The sequence below is a fragment of the Chionomys nivalis genome, chromosome 22 (assembly GCF_950005125.1).
Source record: "Chionomys nivalis chromosome 22, mChiNiv1.1, whole genome shotgun sequence".
Classification (NCBI taxonomy): domain Eukaryota; kingdom Metazoa; phylum Chordata; class Mammalia; order Rodentia; family Cricetidae; genus Chionomys; species Chionomys nivalis.
The window spans coordinates 8,706,546-8,730,009 of NC_080107.1; the positions used below are offsets into that span (position 1 = coordinate 8,706,546).

General features: G+C 36.3%; 1 protein-coding gene and 1 non-coding gene across 2 annotated transcripts in view; both read right to left on the reverse strand.

Annotated features, from left to right (window-relative positions):
- Positions 1–330: 330 nt before the first annotated feature.
- Mtx2 (metaxin 2) overlaps positions 331–23,464 on the reverse strand; it is a 43,967-nt gene continuing 20,833 nt past the window's right edge. Inside the window, exons 4-10 of the mRNA XM_057755572.1 lie at positions 15,526–15,598; positions 9,701–9,777; positions 8,163–8,255; positions 7,670–7,708; positions 7,160–7,285; positions 6,129–6,205; positions 331–771 (exon numbers count right to left, since the gene is read on the reverse strand). Coding sequence (XP_057611555.1) covers positions 600–771; positions 6,129–6,205; positions 7,160–7,285; positions 7,670–7,708; positions 8,163–8,255; positions 9,701–9,777; positions 15,526–15,598 — 657 coding nt within the window. The 3' untranslated portion in view covers positions 331–599. The remainder of the gene's footprint in view (positions 772–6,128; positions 6,206–7,159; positions 7,286–7,669; positions 7,709–8,162; positions 8,256–9,700; positions 9,778–15,525; positions 15,599–23,464) is intronic.
- Positions 5,896–6,024, reverse strand: LOC130864997 (small nucleolar RNA SNORA57). The gene has a single exon (XR_009056041.1). It is a non-coding gene; the product is annotated as a small nucleolar RNA SNORA57 (small nucleolar RNA).

The following is a 23,464-nucleotide window of genomic DNA, read 5'->3' on the forward strand; positions in this document are numbered from 1 at the left end:
CTCCCGACATGTTAACAGATTTACATCTCGTTCTTTACATCACCACTACTATGAGGGATGACGATAGATAAGAAGTTCTCATCCTCATAAAATAGTTCTTTCAATCCATCCTGCCCTAACGAAACATCACTTCAATTCAGGAATGAAGACTGTTCAATGTGTGCCTCACTGGACGACCAACAGTCACCCCACTTTCTGGGCACACTGGTAGAGAATACTTTCCCAGGGCCACTTTCACCATGTGCTCCGTAGTCTCACTGCACACATCAGGCGCTTTCCTTAGAGAACTGTTTATTCCACGTGAGTAAGTTCAGTGAGTAGCCAAAGACAGTAAATGAAACAACCACAGAGCTTGAGTTTTATTTTTATATGCTCATAAAGAAATAAAATGTCAAGATATAGAATACAGTGTAACAAATCAAACAACTCAAAATGAAGGTAGACACAGACAGCACAAAGAGCATGTATATGACATTATGCAAATTTCTGAGGTTTCAAAAAAGTGGTTTTGGTTTTGAAATTCTGAAACTTTTATTATACTGTTCAAGTAATTCATATTTCAAAAGTTAGATTTTTTTTATAACTAATTGACATACAACTCACGACAACCTGCCTTTACCCCGATCTTCAAAATAGTGCTGTTCAATTCTTCTACAGAATGCAAGGAGGTTGCTATAGTTTTTCACCTTCTCAGAAAGTTCATCACTGGTCAGCTGTGTGGTGAGAATGGTGTACAAATGGCCAAACACCAAAGCATCAAGTTCAGTAGGTCTAAAACAATAATGATGAGAAAAGCTAAGGCACCTCATTTTTACATTAGAAAGTATTCTTTTTTAAAGAACATTTTATTCATCAATTTGAAAAGAAAAAGTCGCAGAAATAAATCCTACTACAACTTGATGGAAATTTTTTTTCATTTACAGAACATGAAAAAGATAACATTAATTGCATTCATTTTTAATTTATTTTTATTTCATAAACGTTGGTTCTTGCATGAATGTCTGTATGAGGGTGTCCAATCTCCTGGAACTGGAGTTAGAAGCTGTTGTGAGCTGTCATGTGGGTGCTGGGAATTGAACCCAGGTCCTCTGGAAGAGCAGCTAGTGCTCCTAACCACTGAGCCATCTCCCTAGTCCTAAATTCATTATTTTAATCATGAAATAAATATAGTATGTTTCCAGTGTGGCAGAAACTATGCTAGAGATTAAAAAAAAAAGATATTCTAAGACATGGAAAACAAGTGTGAATGTGTGCACTTGCACATGTGTGCAAACACACACACACAGAGCAGGTTCTCCACATACCCATTACAAGAGTCAATAAAAAGGTGATATGTGTCTTATACCACAGCAAAGCTGCACTCACTGAACTGTTTCCCTCCCCAGGGTCCGTAAGTTTTAAAAGCAGCAAGCACTGCCCGAATCTTTATAGCACTAGACCTCAGCCCACTGTCTGCAGTCTCCGGGTTGGCTGAGTACATGAAGGCAGGAAGGTAAGTACACTGTAGGATATGAGATGTACAACCTGGCACCTGCCTCTAACTGCAGTACTCAGGCTTAGTCAGTAACACTGTAAATTGAAGGTGATCTTGGGTTATACACCAATTCTTGTCTAAAAATAAAATGGAATGGAAATGTGTACTGTGTGCTCACATTTAAGTAGGGAGTCAAAGGGTAGCATTTCTTTTTAAATAAGAAGAGTCCTTGGACTTAATAGCACCATAATTTTTTCATCATAAATGAAGAAATCAATAACAAGCAGATCCTTACAAAGAGACAAGAACACGAGGAGATAAATGCAGAGTTAAGATCTTCACTAGAGTAATATAAACACTAACTGTCCTATATCCCTAATATGTCTTAAAAAGAGATATCTATCTTACAAGTGGGGACTGGCTTTCTTAATACACATTTATGAAAATCATCCCTCACTTCTTATATGGCTGGGCATTCTTTATCAATAAATGAAGGCTCTGAATAAGGTCAACAGTGAATCTGTGCTCAAGTTAAGGTGGGTCAGAAGTACTCTGAAGAGATCAAAATGTCAAATGCTAAAAGTATATACTCATATATGGAGATATATATGGATATAAATTTATATATAAAAATAAGCATACAAAAACTGTTACATAAGACAGTTACTTAAAGTTGCTTTTGAAAACCGTTGGGAAATAGGATACAACAGCTGAACCAAACAAAGCACATTTTTTATAATCCATAAAATTTAAGACAATGTCTACTTGTATGGTCCTGGCTGGCCCAGAATTTTCTATATAAACCAGTTCATCCTCAAACTCACAAATCCACCTGCCTCTACCTCCCAAATACTAAGATTAAAGGCATTCTCTGCAATCCTTACAAATTTCAGTGACTCATGTTAATTGATTCTGACTTTTACAAATTATCAATTCCCACAATTCCTTCCTTTTAAAAAGTACTTGTGAGGCTGGAAAGAAGGCTCAGCAGGGGTAAGGCACTTGCTGCCCAGCTTGATGACCTGAGTTCTATCCCAGGAACTCACATGGTAGAAGGAGAAAACCAGCTTCTCCAAGTTGTCCTCTGACCTCCACACTTGTACTATAGCATGCCCTCTACCAACACATACATAAATAATTTAAGTTTTGTAAAATAAAGTACACTTGTGGTTATGCAACAATATATATATTTCTTAAAACTCAAAACCATGCTCATAAAAGTACCAATTTTACAAAATGTAAATTATGCCAAAAGAAAAAAGATAAGCAACCAATTCAGAAAATCCTACAGCTCTTATGAAAGACAAGGACAAACCAACAACAACTGAATTACACAAGCCATCAAGATGGCTCAGCAGGTAAAGGCACTGGCTTCCTGATAATACAATCTCAATCCCTGGGCCCACATTGTAGGAAAGAACCAACTCCCAGAAGCTCCACCCATGTGTCATAGTACACATGATCCCTGTACACACATGAAATAGTGAGCTTTAAACTGCTACTAAAGTATGAAACTCAAGGCCCTTTCTGTCTTTTTTCTCAATTACTGTTCTTGTTACAAAACTTTTTTCCTCTTTTCCATTTGGTTTCTTTTAAAAGTTTTTTCTCAATATCTCCAGTAGGTAAGTAACAAACAAAGTTGGTTTTAATTTTAGGAAGTAAAAGTAGGATACAAAGGAAAAGAGAATCTGTCACTGTTTAGTATACGTGAGAGCCAAGGGTACAAGTCAAGGCTTCTAATAAGAATCTAACCTATGTATCTTAAGCCAGTACCTTACTAGTTAAGAAACCATGTCTCATGAAAAAATGACTTCTGCCACAGATAAATTAAAAAAAGTTTTGCCACAGCAAAATAAAAGTACAAGTTACCTTTTCCTAAATGTAGATTCTTTCCATTTAATACTGATTAAATGAAGGGCAGACAGACATGTGGCATACACCTGTAATCCTAGCACTTGGGAGACTAAGCAACAGCGAGCAGAGGTTTGAGGTCAGCCTGAGCTACATAGCAAATTCCAGGACTACACAGTAATAGCCTTATCTACAAAAATTAAATAAAAAGGATAGGCAAAATTATATTCTTCAATCTAATTATTAATAAAAAAAATTATCTGCCTAAGCATCACATTAGGTAAAATTTTTGAATGCTTATATCTTAAATACCAATTAAATATCAAAAGCAGGTCTTCTGTTTTACAACTGTCTAAATTTTCTTTTGTAAGTTTAAATACAACTTAACAAAAGTAATATCTTTAATTTTTCTCTAAATCACATGCCAAAAGGTCTATAGTTATTAACGCATTCATTGACAAGGACTTTAAAATATTCTCCTGCCCGTCCATGTATGTGTAACAAAAATCACTCATTGGTAAACAAGAATAATGCACTTCAAACAATGAAACATAGCCCCTCTCAACTTTAGCACTAGTAAGAATTCAATACCAAAAAGAAAAAGAACTACATAATACTAACATCTGGGTATATGTCTTTGCGTTAGGGACTAAAGAATAGAAAGACAACATAGTTGTAAAAGCTGTAACTTCCAGGATCTGATGAATCCTGTAGGCTTTTTGCTTCAGAGATTAACAAGTCCCAATTTTTAATTTTAAAATAATTTTATAGAATCTGAGATGTATATGATATATATGTAGTTTTATATTACTTCTGTTACAAAATGATATAGTTGAAGTATTTCTAAACTGTCATATTCATTTTTAATATAAAGTATGTTGGCATGGCTACAGAAGATGGTGTCTATGAAGAGCAGCAATCACAGCAAATGAAGTCCGTGGATGACTTGTGTTTGGCTCCCAGCACCCACGTCACAGCTCACAATCACCATTAACTCCAGCTCAGGACTCTGGCCTCCTCACATGTACATACCCAATCATATACACAGAATTTAAAATAGAATAGAGTAATTTTTTTTTTTTTAAATTATTGGAGCTGGAGAGATGGCTCAGTGATTTAGAGCACTGACTGCTCTTTCAAAGGACCTGGGTTTGGTTCCCAGCACCCACATCACAGCTCGTAATTGCCCTTACACTCCAGTTCCATGGATCCAATGGCCTCCTCTGGCTCTGCAGGAACCAGCCCTATCAACAGGCTCTGGATTTGATAATAGACCTTACAGACTCTTCTTCAAAAAAATAAAGCAATATAGGAAGTTCCTGACATCAACCTCAGGCTTCCACAGGCACACACCTATCCATGCATGTACAGCCATATACACATTTACATATGGCATGTATGCATACCATACACATGAAAAAGTATTATCAACCTAAAATACAGTGTTTCTAATAATAAGCCAAGAAAAAAAAATAGCCTTAAGAAAGCCATTGAAAGCTGGGCGGTGGTGGTGCATGCCTTTAATCCCAGCACTCGGGAGGCAGAGGCAGGGGGATCTCTGTGAGTTTGAGGTCTGGTCTATAAGAGTTAGTTCCAGGACAGGAACCAAAAAAGCTATGGAGAAACCCTGTCTCGAAAAATCAAAAAAAAAAAAAAAAAAAAAAAAAGTTATTGAGATGAAAATACTAATTTAAACTCATCTACACTGTAACACATAATTGAACAATCACTTTCAATATATGAAAATTATTATTTTTGCCAGGCAGTGATGACACATGCCTTTAATCACAGCACTCAGGAGATTGAGGCAGCTGGATCTGAGTTAAAAGCCAGTCTGGTCTACAGAATAAGTTCCAGGACAGTCAGGGATACACAGGAAACACTGTCTTAAACCTCCTTCCTAGTTATAATTTTTAATAAAGAAAAATCTTTGCCCTTTTAATGAACCTTATTAATTAAAAATGTAATTAGCATTAAAATTTTAAACTCTTGTTAATAAAATATGCATTGCTCAATTTACATATATACATATATTTTATCTATACTCCTTAATATCTGTATTTACGATATTTTCATTTTAAAAGGATAAACAGTTCTTGTCCTTCTGACAGTATTCTGCTTGTTATTAATGACTCTCCTGGTCTTCAAGCATCTTACATTACAGATTAGAGCTATATTAGCAGCATATTTGTGTTGTTGTACTTGAAAGTTTAAGATTTTAATATTTTGTACTTCTTACAGCACTTTAAACTATATCAAAATCTTTGTCAAATCATACAAAAACTGATTGATTTACATGACTGATCTTAAGAAAACTCAATGACAAGGACTAGACTTTAGAAATTTTAGTTCTATGTTAAGCAGCACTGTGCCTCACAGTCAAGAGGGGAATAAATGTTTAATGAGTACAAAAATGAATTTTAAAAAACAAATCTTTTCTATATATTTCTATATATTATATATACACATATACTATACATTATATGCATATTACCACATACATTACCATATATAGTATATAGTACTATATATATCTATATATCTATATCTATCTATTTCTATATATAGTAATGTATCTTGCTACTTGAAAATAAAATCTGTGGACAGAAAGCTGCAGCATCAATGACATGACCACAGGGGCTGGAGCCCTTTCCTGTACATAACAGGAAGAACAGCACAGCTGTCCCCACCAAGAAGAGCGGAGTTATATGTCCTTCTTGAAAAGAACAAGAGCTCTGCGATGAAAGACATCTGAAACCTCTATGTCAAGCAAAGCCATTCCCACAAGAAGAAAACATCTTACTGCTTATTGAAGAAGTAAGGTTGTGTTCCCAGTCTTTGGGAAAGGGCTTGACAGCACTGGTCCACATCTTCTAAGACCTATGCAGGCAGTGAACCAAAGAGAAAAGTAGCCAAATTAGCAAAACCATAAAAAGTATGTAAGACTCTATATCCCAGTTCATAACAAAAACAGACTCAGTTTAAATTTTTAAGACCATAGACCTTATACATGACATAAGTAATGCTTTTGATATTAATGGGAATTAGTGAAAACCCATTAAATACAATTTAAGTTACTGATAAAGCTCACTGTTTAACAAAAAGTTTTTTCTCTCAAAATTTAATTCTCTAAACAATGTTTTCCTGAGATCATATATTCAATGATTTTGCTTATATTTTAAGGGGTGAGGGGAGTCTACTCCATAAAAATGACATACTAGAAAGTGCTGGAGACTGACCTCACTTACTCTATCCAGTTACTTGATAACCCCCCTGTAGCACACATCAGTATGATGTCTAGCTAGGAATCAGGGAGAAAAAAAAAAATCACCAGTTAGCTTAAATGACTGATGTTCAACCTCAAGACCTTGAAAATTACACTTTAAAATTTTTTTGTTACTTTAGTAAACTTAAGACAACCCCCTTCAAGTAAAGCCAGTTAAGTACTGTACTTAATAAAGCTTTTTTAAGATCTGATGCTGCAGACAAAAGATTGCAATAATATGCTGTTTAGGAAGAGAAAAAAAAATCAAGTTATAGAACAGCAGGCAAAATATGATCCCATTTGAGGACAGTACTACTTAGACATCTAGAAAATATTCTGCAAACGAAGAGGAGCAAGTCTGAGGTGGCAGGATCTCAGAAATTACGTGTCATTTAGGCCTCATAGGCACAGGCAACTTTCATAAGAGAAATATAACTATGTCACAAGAGAGAAAGGATATCAAGTATTTTGCTGTTTATGTTACAATATTACACTGAGATTATTCTTTAAACTAAGGCCATTTTAATGCATAGGAAGAGATCCTTTTGTTAACTTCGATCTGTACTGACCTGGTCCAGAGTCTTGTTACCCCATCCGATAGCTTTCATCTTACGTTTGACTTCCCACTGCTTCTGATAGGCCAAAATGTGGTTCAGGGGCCAAGGGTAAGGGGAGCCATACCTAGCATGAGTGATCTAAAGCAAAAAAACTTTGTGAAACACAGAATCCTTCCTAAAAAACAATGCATTTTTACAAACAGAATTCTAAAATGTAGGCCCGGAGTGCATACATAAAGCAATCTTGAAAAAATATATATAGCTTACAACATAAAAAATTAAAATTTTAAACCATTCCCTTTAAAAATATATAAACTTTTATATACTTTACAACCAGTTCTATCAAACAATGACACATGGCTTCCCTAAAATGTATGTGCAAGCAAAATTAAAGTAAGTGAAAAACTGTATCACTAATGGTATAAACCACAATGTTTCATTTATGAGCAGGGACTTGCGATTCTGAGCAGAAGTGTTTTCTCATTAAATTTTAATTAAGATAAATGCTGCAAAACCACTCACCTCCCCGGCTGTAGCTTCATCACACCACTGGAGATATAGCTAGGAACAAAACAAGAGTCACTGAAACTACCAAAAAGAAAAGGGTCAAACTTATTTCTTGCCACAGTAATTCCTAATAAGACAACTTTGTAAATCAAATATATGAGCTTTTTCCTTCTTGGCTAATTCACTGGACAGAATTATCAAATTTACCAGCAGTCTTTACAGAAAACATTTCTTATGTACAGAACATATGTTTGTACATATGTACAGCAGTATTGTATGGGTATTATTAAAGTAAATTGCAAAAGGCTAACGTGACGCAGTGAGTAGACAAGACTCACTGCTTCTAAGGGCGACACCAGAGCTGAAGACATCTGGAAACTTGTTTATAGATAATGACCCCCAGCCTGAATCCAGCTCCTCAATGGCTTTACAGTAGACCGTAAGAGAAATTTATATGAGAATGCAAATTATACAAGACTACTTTATTTCAAGCATTATAATCTTATACCTCTGCAGTCAACAGCATATTGTTGACTAATTCCATGTAAGCTTTCATTTCTGCTTTTTGGACTTCATCCAATCCATCACTAAGAGAATGGCCCTAAAGGGAATTTAAAAAATTTTTTAAAGAGCATCATATTAAAATACAAAAATCTTTCAGTTATCTTTCTATCACAAGTAATATAGTATATAAATGTCCAATGGATTAATTTCCAAAATGCTTTCTAAAACAAAATTATTATGTATAAAAGTATACCTAATATTCAGTCACTACTAAGTAGTTTTAATTTGAAATACAAAAGATGCATTTTCAATAGACAAAATTACAGAATGAATTATTTCATAAAGGAGAAAACAAAATGGTTAGTAGTAAACCTTGTATTTTTCAGGCATAAACCTTAAAAACAAAATAAATGTTAAACATGTGCTACTTATAAAATGGGCAAAGACGGGGGAAATAGCTAACGATATGACAAAGTCAAGGTCAAAAGTAACAACGAAGAGACATAAAACCAGAACAGCTCCTAGCTCAATGCGATGATCTGCTCTAATTATTAAAAGATATATGTCAAAGCATCCTAATAACACGTTCAGGAATTTATCTTTTTGTTTGCTTTGTTTGAGACAGAGTCTTAATATGTAGCCCCGGCTGGTCTGGAACTCACTCTGTAGACCAAGCTGGCCTCAAGCTCACAGATACCCGCCTGCCTCTGCCTTCAGAGGTCTGGGATTAAAGGTGTGCATCACCACGCCTGCCTTAGGAATTTATCTTAATGAAACAAGTATACAGAGTTTTCTGCAAAAGAAAATTCATTTTAATACTTATAAATAGCAATATAAAAGATCAATGTCCAAATGCTCACTTAAAAACTATATAATGCATGAAACACAACAGAAAACCATGCAACCATTTTTAAGATATGTATCTGTGTATAGTCATTAATATGGAATCATTTTAAAGGATAAAATAACACATAATAGTATGATCTGGTTTTCTGTCTATATAAAGGTCTGCAAGAATGCTGCCCTAAGAATGAAAGTGCTGCTTTTTTGTTATTGTTCTTACAGAATTTCTCTGTAGCTTTTGGTTCCTGTCCTGGAACTAGCTCTTAGACCATGCTAGCCTCGAACTCACAGAGATCCACCTGCCTCTGCCTCCTGAGTGCTGGGATTAAAGGCGTGCACCACCACTGCCTGGCTAATAACAGTGTTTCTAAACGGTTAAAATCCAAATTAAACAAATGAACAGAACTATTGACTGCCAAGTAAGAAACTTAATACTTTCGACTTCAAAAACATATCCTATATCTATCTTCCTTCTCAAAGTTCTTAAGAACTTAAAAGGTTCATTTAAGACAGAAATTCTCATTTCCCTATATTAGAAAAAAAAAAAAATCAACCTACATCTTTGCTATTGATTCATATTATGAAACAGCACCCAACTTATAGTTCAGAAATATTTTCTAATAATTTACATCAGCATTTCATTAAGCTAGGTTCAAATCAATGAAAATGGTCACATGCATTTTCTATTTTTTCCATTACCTTGGCTTTAACGAACTGGACTATAGGACCAAGTTCTGACACTACTTGATTTCCCACATGAATAAAAGGTACTTTTCCTGTTGAGGAGAAAAGATGTAAGAAAACAGTTTCAGTAAATTAAAGTTTGTGCTAGCAAAAAAAAAAAAAGTTAACAAGAAACTCAGGTTTGTTTTATTCATAAAGAAATGTTATAAAATTGTAATTTTCCAAATGACAGCCACAAGCATCTGCTAAAGTCTACAAATTTTAAGCAATGATTGCCAATAAATTTTAAAATAAAAGAGCCAAGTATAAGCAGCACATGCTGAAATCCCAGAACTCAGGAGGCCGAGGCAGGAATTGAAGATCAAACACAGCCCCCAAAGTAAAACTCACAGAAATCAAATTACTGCAAAGGAGGGAGGGAAAGAACAAGCAGATTCATTTTCAGAGTTCTTGCCTAGATATATCAACTAGTCATCACGTTCTCATTTCAGAACACTAAATAAGATTAATAATAAATCACATGGCCCAAGTCAGGACACTAATTCAAGATCACTGAAAACTTCCAAAGAAATATAACGGGGATTTCTCTTCGGGGTACAGCACAAAACCTAAATCTATACTGAAAAGTGGTTTTGGTGGTGGTGGTGGGTTTTTTGTTTTTGTTTGTTTTTTGAAACAGGGTCTCAGTGTGTGTAATCTTGGCTGACCTGAAACTCACTTTGTAGACCATGCTGGTTTCAAACGCCCAGAGATTCACCTGTCTCTGCCTCCTGAGTGCTGGGAAAGGCAGTCTTCAAATGTTTTCTTTTATGCTTTCTAATTTTAAATCCGATACCCATTGAAGTCAGTATTCTTAGTGAGTAGTGATGATGAATAAATGGCGTGGACTCAAAGAATGTACCACCTTAGAGGGTGTTCTACTTTGAGTTATGTTCCCAACACACAAGAGGAAAAAGAACAGAACAGTAAGCTTTTGAAATGGTAACACTAAGAGACATAGCTAACTTATAGCTCCAGTGCTTGAACAGCGCGAGGCTGTGGGTTCACACCTCAGTAGGAAGAGTAAGGGAAAGAGAGAGAGAAAAAGAAACTGGTGTCTTTAAATAAATGCCACATTAGAGAGTAATATTCCATTTTAATAAACATTAATGCTTAATACAACTATGAGAGATAAAGGAAAACAGTCTCTGAATAGCAAGCTCGCCCACTCCAAATGTGAAAGGATGATTTAGTTCAACCAGAGTTCACACTAACAGCAGGCTTCTGCCTACTACTTTTCCGTTTATTCACTTCTAATTCAGTCAGCCTGAGGGTAATGGATGAGGTGCCTGGCACCAATAAAAGCTTCATCTGCGTCTGTGAGATAACACTACAAAGAAAAGAGAGCCTTTGGGAACACCACACTCAAGAGATGTATTTTTATTTCCCTACTACCAATGGTGCATTCCTTTTACTGCTTTATAAATCTCAAAAAACAAACAAGCTAAACTGGATAAACATTAGGTTATATTGTTATTTGGTTTTAACTTGAAAAAAAAACTTTATTACAGTAAATACAGGTCATCTGAGATATTGAAAAAAAAATGTTTCATGCCTAGACTAATGGGTATTGTGAGATATGACATTTAAGAGTTTATTTGATGTGTGTGAGGTAACTCCAGTTCCGTGTGCACATGTGCATGCACTCTCACATAGGAGCTCTGTTCCTTAGCACTAAATGAAGGAAACACAAAGATCCCGGGGGCTGGCTACTTAGTCTAGCCAAATGGTGAACTACTGGTTCAGCGAGATCTTATTTCAAAAGAAAATAAACCAACAAAAGGTGGAGAGCCACAAAGAAAGACATATTAACTACTGGCCTCCACATGTGATATACCATACCTACTCCCCCCCCATGCAAATTAAGCATTGTAGGTAAAAAGCATAGAAATAATGTGGCTAGTCAGCTGAATATGCAAATATGTTCAATAAAGAGATAGAGTAAGATGAAGCAGCAATGAGAAGTGAATGATCCTTCCCTTCTCACCAGGTTAACTACAGTCATTGTGCAGTCTTTACTGCAGCTATCAGGCAAAAGCACAGAGAGAGACAATTCTCTGCATCAAATAGAACTGTGTGTTCTGATTCTCATTTTACACAGAAGTTACTCCAGATCATATTTTTTATGTGTGTGTGCCAAGTGCACACGCGCACTCATGCACACTTGTGTACAGGTGCATTCACCCATGCAGAGGTATGGGTATGCGGCAGCCAGAAGTTGATATGACATTAGTGTCCTTTGTCATTCTTCCATCAGTCTGTCTCCATCTTACTTTGATTTTGGAAACAGAGTCTCTCACTGGACTTAGAGCTCAAGGATTAGCTAGACTGGCATGTCTCTGTTTCCTGGCCCTGGGACTGCAGGCATGTAGCGCACCACGCCTGTCCGTGCTCTATGCACCACCATACAGTTCGTGAGCTGGGCAAGGGGCTGGAGATTGAAACACACAAAGACTCACAGACAGAGACACGGGTCATCCTTGAAGCCAGAATGCCCCAAGAATGCCTCCTTTATTGTGTTCAGGGGCAGCTTACATAGGGATAGCCACGCCCCAGCCAAACACACCAGAAACCATTCCCCTGCCATCAGGAACGCCTGAGGGTCTCGTGCTCAGAGCAGATGCAGGCACTCAGATCAGGGGAAAACAAGTTGTGTACAAGAGGATTCAGGATCTGGGTGTTCACAGCTCCCTACACAGGCAGATACTGGCATGCTCAGATTTTTGTGTGGGTGCTAAAGATCTGAACACTGGGCCTCATGCGTGGACTGTAAATAGAGAACCATCTCCCTAGCCCTATTTTTCTTTTTTTTTTCTAAAGAAAGCAATAACATATTGACAAGTAAGTCTGTATATTCAGAGACTGTCAGCTAGAAACTTAGATGTCATCTTGTCTGAGCAGCTCGTGTAAAGAAGTTAAAAGAAGAGAAGTAGTACTGCCCAAGGAAACAGTCAATAACAGACAAAGGAACAGGATTAATGACTTCCTAACTATTAGCCAAAATGTTTTCTAACTGTCCTATGTTCTGTTTCAGAAACCCATTACAAGCTGAGTATGGTGGCACATTCTTTTAATCCAGCACTCAGAAGGCAGAGACAGGTGTCTCTACGAGTTCGTGGCCAGCCTGGTCTACATAGAGAGTGCCAGAACAGCCAAAGAAATACAGTGAGTGTGATGGTTTGAATGAAAATGGGCTTTACTGGAGGAAGTGGGTCCCTGGGGGTGAGCTTTGGGGTTTCAGCCGGGTAAGCCATGCCTAGCGGCTCACTGCCTCTTCCTGCTACCTATATATCCAAATGTAGAACTCTCTGCCTGGTACGCCACCATGTCCTGCCATGATGATAATGGATAAATCTCTGAAATTGCAAGCCAGCCCCAATAAAAGTTCTCCTTTATAAGAGTTGCCATGGTCATGGTGTCTCTTCATAGCAATAGAAACCCTAAAACTCTGAGCCCTTGTCTCAAAAAAAAATTAAGTAGGCAGATTTTTAAGGAAACTTTGCACTTATCACTCCCAATCATGATAAAGGAAATACTAATTTGAGACAAGATGAAGTATAAATATCTTAGTAAAAAGGCCAGAGCATGGCAATAAATGTGAACATACTACATATTTTTCTAACATTTTAGAGAAAGCTGTTTGCTTTTCAGAGTGTGTAAAATGAAGCTAATCCATAATTATATAAGCACAATAACTTAAATACGTGACAAACTACATCACTTCTTGCCACTTATCCTAACTTCAGTGTTAAATTACTAATCATTTTATAAGTAGGTGTGTTAGTTTGGATGTAATTTGCCCCCAAAAGCTCATAGCGAATGACACTATTAGGAAGTGTGGTTTTGTCAGTGTTGGAATGGCCTTCAAAGGGAGGAAGTGTATCACTGTGGTGTGGGCTCTGAGGTCTCAGATAAATTCCTGCTGCCTGCTGATCAAGAAGCACCTCCTTCTCAGCGCCTCCAGCACCATGCCTGCATGCCATCATGTCCCACCATGATGATAATGGACTAAACCTCTGAAACTTAAGTCACCCAATTAAATGTTTCCCTTTATAAGAGTTGCTATGGTCACGGAGTCTCTTCACTGCCAGAGAAACCCTAAGACAGTAGATAAACCAAATCCCTTATATGACAAAGAAAAAGACAGTGAAGATACAATGTATCTCAACAGAATTCCATAGTTTACATTAGCATCTGAGCCAGCTAGTTTTTATGTCAACTTGTCGCAAGCTGGAATCATATGAGGCAAGAGAATCTCAACTGAGAAACTGAATGCATAACAGTGGTTTCTCAACCTTCCTAAATGCAACCCTTTAATATAGTAGTTCTTCGTGTTGTGGTGACCACCAACCATAAAATTACTTTTGTTTCTACTTCATAACTACAATTTTGCTATTTTATGAATTGTAATGTAAATTACCTGTGTTTTCTGTGAAAGGGTTGTTTGATTTCCCATGAAAGGGGTCATGACACTCAGGGTTAAGATTGCTCCGAAAGACTGGGCTATAGACAAGCCTGCAAGGCATTTTCTTAATTAGTGACTGATGTGGAAGGGCCAAGTACATTATGGATGATGCAACCCCTGAGGGCTGGTGGTCCTATAAAAAAGCAGGCTGAGCAAGCTATGAGGAGAAAGCTAGTAAGCACTGTTCCTCCATGGTCTGCATCAGCTCCTGCCTCCAGGTTCCTGTCCAGTTTGAGTTACTACCTTGGTTTCCCTTAGTGGACTGAGATTCAGAACTATGTAAGCAAAATAAACTTTTTCCTCCCCAAGTTGCTTCTGGTCATGGTGTTTCATCACAGCAACAGCAACCTCTAAAAATCCAAAATATATTTGATTTCTAAGTCTAGAAAATTTTTCTTGGAAATGTTTTCTAAAAGTTTATTCAGAAATCCAATAAATGTACATTTATACGGAATTTTCAGTGTTATGGGATGGGTATCTACAGATAGTCTAACAATTATTATCACCCTTAAAAACTTAAGGGTGAAAAGAAAATGCTAAACACAGCTAATTGCTAAATAATTACCATATCAAAATGAAGAGATTAACAAATTTTATATGCATAAAAAGCTATATAGCATACCTACACTAATCAATTATACACAAACATTTATTCATGAAAGGATGATTCTATGTAGTTATTGCTTTAGCAAAACCAAAATGAAAATAATCTGTGACATTATATTTAACATTTAATTAGCTTTGAGACATTTGAATGCATTATTTGAATCTCATTGATTTAAGACTAGTTAGATCTATTGGCATCTAACACACAAATCATCCTCATCACTACGTCCGCTAGCATGTAACACAGATCACTGTCATCATTTAGAAGAGCCAAAGTGAAGCTTTACTAAAAGTACTTTAAAATACTAGAAAAAAAAAAGTTGACAATTTAATTATTTCACATGCTTTTTTCTTCTGCCTATTATATAGGAAATATTAACTCAGGGATGCTGAAAAATTCATTAACATTAAAATTTGCTTTCAGGTAAGGAAAGTCCTATATAAATAAGACTGGGGAAATGTGGTATCACATATGTACTGAACATCCAGTTAAAAACCTCAGACCAGAGGTGACATAAATAGACATAGGCCTTCATGATTAAGCTTATAACTGCTACTTTAAAAAACAATCGGAAGATAAGTCTTCAAAGGGGGAAAGACAAACTAAGGACTTGACAACAGGGGCTAGAAATACCGCCAGTGGTAAGGAACTGACCTAGCAGGTTCAAAGCCTTAGGTTCAATCCTCAGTACAAAAGAATAAACAGTATGAACAGAAAACACACACTTACCAGATGGAGACATGTATTCTGCATTTGCCCTACACACCACTTTGACAGGCAGATTACACATTTGCAGAAAGGCCTGTAAATGAAGAGAAACATAATAAGCCTGGTAAGAATACATGCATATTTGAAAAGAACTCTTCCTTCTTCATTTCTTTCCTAAATAGTCCATACAATAATACTTCACTGGAAAATGATGAACAGTTTAAAGTTTCCAAACAAAATTATTATTTTACTTAAAAAAAAATCTGTCATTAGTAAATATATAAACTTAAGACAATTATATATATATACTTAAGAAAAAATTATTCATATTTATATTACTTTATGTAAGTAAGCAATATTATATATGGCTTTAACTTTCTTTAATGGATGACTAGTGTCAAAATTTTATTAAGATACCGATAGTTTAATTTTTTTATTCACTGAAGGACTGCCATCTTTCTCGTCATACTGGAAAATTCAAAATGTTATTTCTGCTACTCAATGTTCTTTTCAGTAATCCTCAAAATCCTGACATGTGGTTTTTATGTTAACTAATTCATCATTTAAGATTTAAATTGGGCTAGTCAGTGGTGGTGCACACCTTTAATCCCAGCACTCAGGAGGCAGAGGCAGGCGGATCTCTGAGTTCTAGGCCAGCCTGGCCTACAGAGCTAGTTCCAGGACAGCCAAGGCTACACAACAAAACCCTGTCTCAAAAAAAAATCTTTAAAAAAAAAAAAAAAGAAAATTTAAAATTGGGAGCCAGAGCCCAGTAAATAAAGGTGTTTGTCTCCAATCCTGACAACCTGAGTTTGAGCACCCTCCAAAACCCATATGGTGAAAAGAACCGGCTCCCAAAAGTTGTTCTCTGTCTTCTCTACACATATGGTGACACATGCTCATGCTCGTGAGCTCTCTCTCTCTCTCTTCTCTCTCTCTCTCCCACAGAACAACTCATAAATAAACATAAAATTAAATAAAATTTTAAAGAGACATATGATTTTCCCCTGGTTTACAGAAGGAACTGTGAAGGATTAAATGTCTACCAATAAAAGAGTAGGGAGACGATATAGTATATCCAAAACCAGAATGTTCTACAGCTGTCTTCTCTTAAAAGCTTATGCTCTGGAAGAATTTTTTATGATTAAAAAATATATAACCTGGGTGTGGTGGCACACGCCTTTAGTTCCAGTACTCGGCGGGCAGGTGGATCTCTGAGTTTGAGGCCAGCATGGTCTACATGGTGAGTTCCAAAACAGTCAGGGTCACATAGAGACCCTGTCTCAAGTGGGGTTAAAAAAAAAGAAAGAAAGAAAGAAAGAAAGAAAGAAAGAAAGAAAGAAAGAAAGAAAGAAAGAAAGAAAGAAAGAAAGAAAGAAAAGAAAAGAAAAGAAAAGAAAAGAAAAGAAAAGAAGAAAGAAACAGAAAAAATATTCACATATACAAAATGCTACCTAACCTACTACTTCCCGGGACCCTCCAGGTTTGCGTCCCTGTCCTCTTTCATGACTTTGTGACTTCTCCTCTTACACAATCTTCCAATGTTCTTTCTACACGATAATTCATTACATTGGGAAACCTTAAGTTACTGTAGTTCTAATTCCCACACACACTTTAGAAGGGGAAAAAACTTTTCTTATTTTCACAAGTTGATAAATTATAATAAAAATAGTCAAATGTGAGTTGCCATAAATTACTTCATTAGCAAGGCTATTTTTATCATATATTGAAACTAAGGATAGAACAGCCAGCTTATACACAATACAAATTTCTCAAGAGCTGTTTCCTAGGCTTCCTTTTCCATTTTGGATTGAAAATCAATACTGAACATGAACAACATTCTAAACAAAACTCTGACTTACCCATTTGTAAACTAAGATAAGACTGTTCCAGGCCACTCTGGGTTACAGTACAAGAGCCAATCTTGTCACAAGACCCTGTCTCAATAAAATAAAAATAAAACTCTGTATTTTAATTTAAAAGTATGTCAATTAAGCTGGGTGATGGTGGCACATGCCTTTAATCCCAGCACTAGGGAGGAAGTAGGAGGGGATCTCTGTGAGTTCGAAGCCAGCCTGATCTATAAGAGCTAGTTCCAGGACAGGCTCCAAAGCTACACAGAGAAACCCTGTCTCAAAACACCAAAATAAAATAAAATAATAAAAAAGTACATCAACTAAAATTTTAGTCCTCTAGAAATGTAGAAATGCTTCCCTGAAAAAAGAAATCCTCTTTACTCACAGCGTGAGTAAAGTTTTGTAATTTATGTATATCTGATCTCCCCAAGCAAAAGAAATGCTTTAGAAAGCCAAAGAAAGTAATTTTGCTTTTTTTGTATTTCTGCTGGTCTCCTTACAATCTCCTTCATTTTCCCTACAACTGACTTATAATATTGTAGTATTTGATGCCAAGCACTCGACGTTGCTTATTTTGCATTGTTATCTGGGTACTCCAATCAAAGTGGGCAAGTTACTGTGGCAGATACCGATAGCTGCCCTACCCTCACCCATCCATATTCCCCGTCTCCTGGAAGCGGGAGAAGTCTCAGCAGCAGATACTAAATGCAAGTTCCGGGACTCCACACAGTAGACGGAAACAGACAAGGTGGAGAGGAGCACCTATCAGCAACCCTTCATAACTGTAACACAAAGAAGGGAGAGATCAATGATAGTGACTGCAAACTGATTTCAGGAACAGGAAAAAGACTAGGGTCAAGGAGACAGCTCAGTGAGTGAAAGTTCAGCTCAAACTTGAGGGCCTGATGTGGGATGCGGGGGATCCACATAAAAAGCCAGGCAGAGGGTAACTCCACCTCAGGGTAGGAGGAAGAGGGAAAGCAGAGCCCGCGAACTTCCTGGCCACTGGTCCAGCCACTCACTGAGTTTCAGGTTCAGTGAGAAACCCTCTCTCAAAAAATAAGATGGAGATGGCCACAATGGCCCATGATTTTAATTTCAGAACTCAAGATGCAGAAGTATCTCTGAATTTAAGATCAGCCTAGTCTACGTAAGACATTTCAGGCTTGCTAGGATTACTACAGTGAGCCCCTGAATCAAAATAAAGTAAAATAAAAAAAATAAAAAAGTGGGGCCGGGCGGTGGTGGCGCACGCCTTTAATCCCAGCACTCGGGAGGCAGAGGCAGGCGGATCTCTGTGAGTTCTAGGCCAGCCTGGTCTACAAGAGCTAGTTCCAGGACAGGAACCAAAAGCTATGGAGAAACCCTGTCTTGAAAAATCCAAAATAAAATAAAATAAAATAAAATAAAATAGTGGAAAGTGACACCTGACATCAACCTCTGATCTTCACACACATGCATACATACATGAACATGTAAACACACAAATACACAAAATGAGAATGTACTCATATTAACTGTGAAATATGAAGATAAATTTATTGAGAACAAAAGTCTAGGAGAGACTAAGGCCTTCAACAAAGCAAGAGTTTGAAATAATTTAGTTCTTTTCAAAGACCTGAATAATATTCAACTGTTAATTAGCAACCACCAATACCATACAGAATGGTACATATGGTATGAAATTGTACTACATACATAGTAGAATTATATATATAGTAAAATCGATATTCCATAGAACTTTAGTTCACTTTTTTTTAAAGGCAGAATATATTGTTGTACAATCAGAACTATACTTCAAATTTTTGCTTCTTTTTAATAAAAAAAAACTGAATTAATTTTGACCAATTTAATGACACTCAACATACAAACCTCAACTGAGGGCATGATTCTTCTTAGACAAAGATTAATTTTGTAACATAAACACATTTATTCTTCATCACTAGTTCAGAAGTAATTTCTGAATTCATCTGGAGTTTACAAAGAAGCTTAATATTACAGAGAACTTCCACTCAAATATTAAAAATGTAAATACAAGCATTACCATGATTATCTTCAACATGCAAAAACTTCAAAGGGAAAGGAAACTCTGACTTAACTAGTTCTTTTGTACTCTCTCTGTAAAATGGAAGGGACCTGACGTTCCAAAACAGTACTTTCGCCTTCTACATTTCTATAATATGTTTAATGGGGGGGCAGTGCACACATGAGGGTACCCATGGAGGTCAGAGGTTATAGATCCAGATCCCAATAGAGCTTGCGTCACAGGGAGCTGTGAACACCCAACACTAAGAACTTCCCTAAAGAGCAGCACGAGCTCTTAACCACACGCATCTCCAGCCCCTCATTTTTATTTTTAATCTAAAACTCCAAATAATAGTTATGAAACATCAACCAAAAATACATTTTGTTTTTTATTTGAAGTAGAAATATTTATCTTTATCCTTAGCTGAGAAAAATGTAGTCTTGGTTATAACATGAATAAGCAAACTTAACCTCTTATTCTTCAGTTGGACACTTGATTCAGAAGCAACTCAAAGACAGCACAACATGAAACAACTTCCTCAGCATACTCTATGCCAGTGTTTTATAGCCAGGCTGTCCAATATGGTAATCACTAGTGACAAGTCGCTAATTAGGTTAAATTTAATAATATTGTACAAAATTTTAAAATCAGTTTCTCAGGCAATCTAGTCTTTTTTTTTTCATATTCAAGAGGCACCTGTGCCTTAGGTCTATTTATTACATTTATTATACAGCACAAACATCACACTTCTGTGGGATAGGGTAATGGGTGCCGGAGATCTACTGGATAGCATGAGTTTATAACAACATGGGTAGCCAGTATATAAGAGAATGAGACCAAAAGCTGACATTATCTGGAAGTGACTAACATTATAAAGACAACCTACAAAACTGGGAGAGATGCCTCAGCAGCATCCAGATAATATGTACATCACATTTCAAGTCTTTATTGCCAAAAATACTAGCAATATTCCAGAAGGGAACATGAGAAAAAAATGGTTAAATTAAATTTAAAACCACTGGGCCGTGGTGGTGCACACCTTTAGTCCCAGCACTCAGGGAGGCAGAGGTAGGCGGATCTCTGTGAGTTCAAGGTCAGTCTGTTCTACAGAATTAGTCTTTTCTACGTTTCACTGCTTTATACTTCTTTTGCTTAATTTTCCCCTAAGTTTTGTTTTCACCTATATGTAATTTTAATAGGCAAATGCTGTATCTTTTTCTATTCTAATTTTGGTTGCTTTTATAAAGGATCTAATTTTTCAAAGCTCTCAGATGTTGATGTATCTAAAATTGAGCTAAATATTCCAGTAATAGTTTTTATCAGAGTGTGTACTAAGGATGGTTCTATTCTCTCATGTAATCTGTCTTCATATGTGCTCTTAAATGTCATTTTCATACTTTGATAACAGATTTGCTCTATATAAAGCATATTTCTTATTATATTTTATTATTTGCTTATTGAGTTATGATTTCTGATTACAAATAGCTAAATTTTCTGTTTGTTTTCTAAACCAATGCCTGCTTATTAATAGGTATAAGTATTGATTTCTTAAAACACTAATTAATAGGTGGGTTTACTTAAAGCACTGAACTTTGGATTCATAGAATTAAAAGATGCTAATCCTTATTGTAGCTTGTCAGTACTTTTCAAGAACTTACTGTATGTAAAGGATAGGTAGTAAAGACAGTCATGGTCTGAAGGTACTGATGGAACTTACACTCTGAAGGGAGAGGTCTTTTATCTGCATGATTTTGATAAACTATGAAGTAAAAATTTGTCAGTACCGTATGCTTATTTACTTGTTTTTGTTTTGTTAGAAAAGATTATATAGTAATGTGTGTTGAAAATCAATCATTCCCTTTCTCCTTCAGCTCGTTACTAGTATTAGTATTTTAGACAAACTGTGTCCAAGGACTCACTGCTGCTGAGGTGTCAAGATCCACAATGACTTCTTGGGACAGAAGAAGGCAAAGGTTAATGAATTCCCATTTTGTGGCCGCATAGTGCCAGATGAATATGAGCACCACTCTTCCACAGCCCCAGAGGCTGCCTGTATTTGTGCCAACAAACACAAGGTAAAGAGTTGTAGTGAGGGAGGATGGCTTTCATATTTGAGGGAGGCCCCGCCCTTTACTTGTCATCCAAATGAACAAGATGTTGTCCTGTCCTGGGTCTGACTGGCTCCGGACAGGTATGTATAGTGCCTTGGGAAGTCCCAGGTCACAGTGACCAGGGTTCATCTTGGCCAGGTCATCATGTCCATCTGCACCAGGCTACAGAATAAGGACACATGTGACTGAGGCTCTGCCAAGTTTACGTTCCCTGGCTGCCAGAAGATCCACATCTTAGAGATGTGGGGCTTCACCAAGCTTAATGCAGTGAGTTTGAAGACATGGTTGCTGAGAAACAGCTCGTTCCTGATAACATCTAATATACCAGCAATATATTGGTCCCTTGCATTTCTGAGGGAGTCCACAGTACTCTCCTGTACCCTCCCAAACCACCAGCAGCATAGCTGGCACTCCCTGGAGACGGGGTAAAGGGAAGACAAGTGTTTTCTACAGTCTAAGAAGAGATGCAAAGTTTTGTTACAGTTCCAACTGAAAAAAATAACTGTAACAAAAAATTCTAATTTTTATTAGCTAAACAGATTAAGTAGGGACAGATAATATACTCACTTCATTTCGGCTAAGTAATTCTAGCCCTGGATGTTTAGCAGCTACCTCTTTCCTCTCCCAGACCTGAAGATGTTAACATCTTGTCTTAGACATTAAACACTAACGCTCTCTAATGTACATTTCAGCAGTAAATCAGCCAAGTGACAGGAAAATGTTAAAGTAATCCAAAATTTTAAATAATTTTCTTTAATTAAACTTTTAAGATTGAGGACAGCTTAATACGACTTTTTCCATCACACAGAGCACATTCACAAAGCTGCTCAATGACAGCGATCACAGCCTGTACTGCCCACCTCAGGACCACACTTCTCTTCAGGTCATAATTACAGCTGAAACACTTCACCTGAAAACTTTATAAAGCTTATTCTCAATCATGCAATGCCATTTTTGGGCACAAAGTGAAAATCTGATTTTAATTTCTATCGTGTTTCACCGGAACACAAAGGAAAATCAGTACCGACAACTGAAGAATTATTTTCCACTTTACTGAAGAGAGATGTTTTAAAATTAAAAACCATGAAGAAATCTACCCATAAAATTCGTTTTACATCAAACAGCTGCAGACCCCATAATTGAAATAATGTATCTAAGGTTAAAAATGAGAAGTGTTAGGTATCATTCTTAAAGAGACATATTAAATTCCTAATACAGTTACAGTAATAGCGCTATTTGTAGTTTAACATAAATTAAGACCGTAATTATATTTGTGACTATTTTAAACAAAATAACAAATTCCTTTGTACCTGTGAATGTAATTTATAGCAAAGCCAAGTTCATTTTCCAAACCAATCTATTTCACACTGCAGAGGTACTCTGGTATAACAGTATAATGTAATTCTTGTGGAATGTTGAAAGAGTAGATTCACTAAAAGCACAGAAGAGGTTTGAAGATAAATGAAGATGCTATTCATTCAAGGGTAATTTCATCTTAGAACTATATGAAAGATGTTTCACTCACACTGGATAGTGTATGGTCTCAATTTTAAGTGTGTTTTCAGCTCAAATACAATACTGCTAGATCGATTATGCTGATACTGTACATCTAATAATGAAGAATGCTAGCATTTTTCTACTAAAAAAAGATTGTCTTCTTCTTACCACTATGTCTTCATTGTTCTATTTAACTGCAACAAATGTTAACATAGAGTTTTCTATTTACCTTTTAAAGAAACAAGCAAAAAAGTGATGATACTTTAAACTTAGAATTTCTCAGAGACTTATAGAAACATGGACTTTTAATAGGTTAAATAAATATCTGCATTAGAAAATATTAGCTGGTATAAACTATTTCACAAATTACTAAAAATAACAACTTACCCACCTACTTTATTTTGAATATGCAATACTTCATGGCTGCAAATCCTACAAGACTAGTTCAGATGTTTTACACATCATATCAT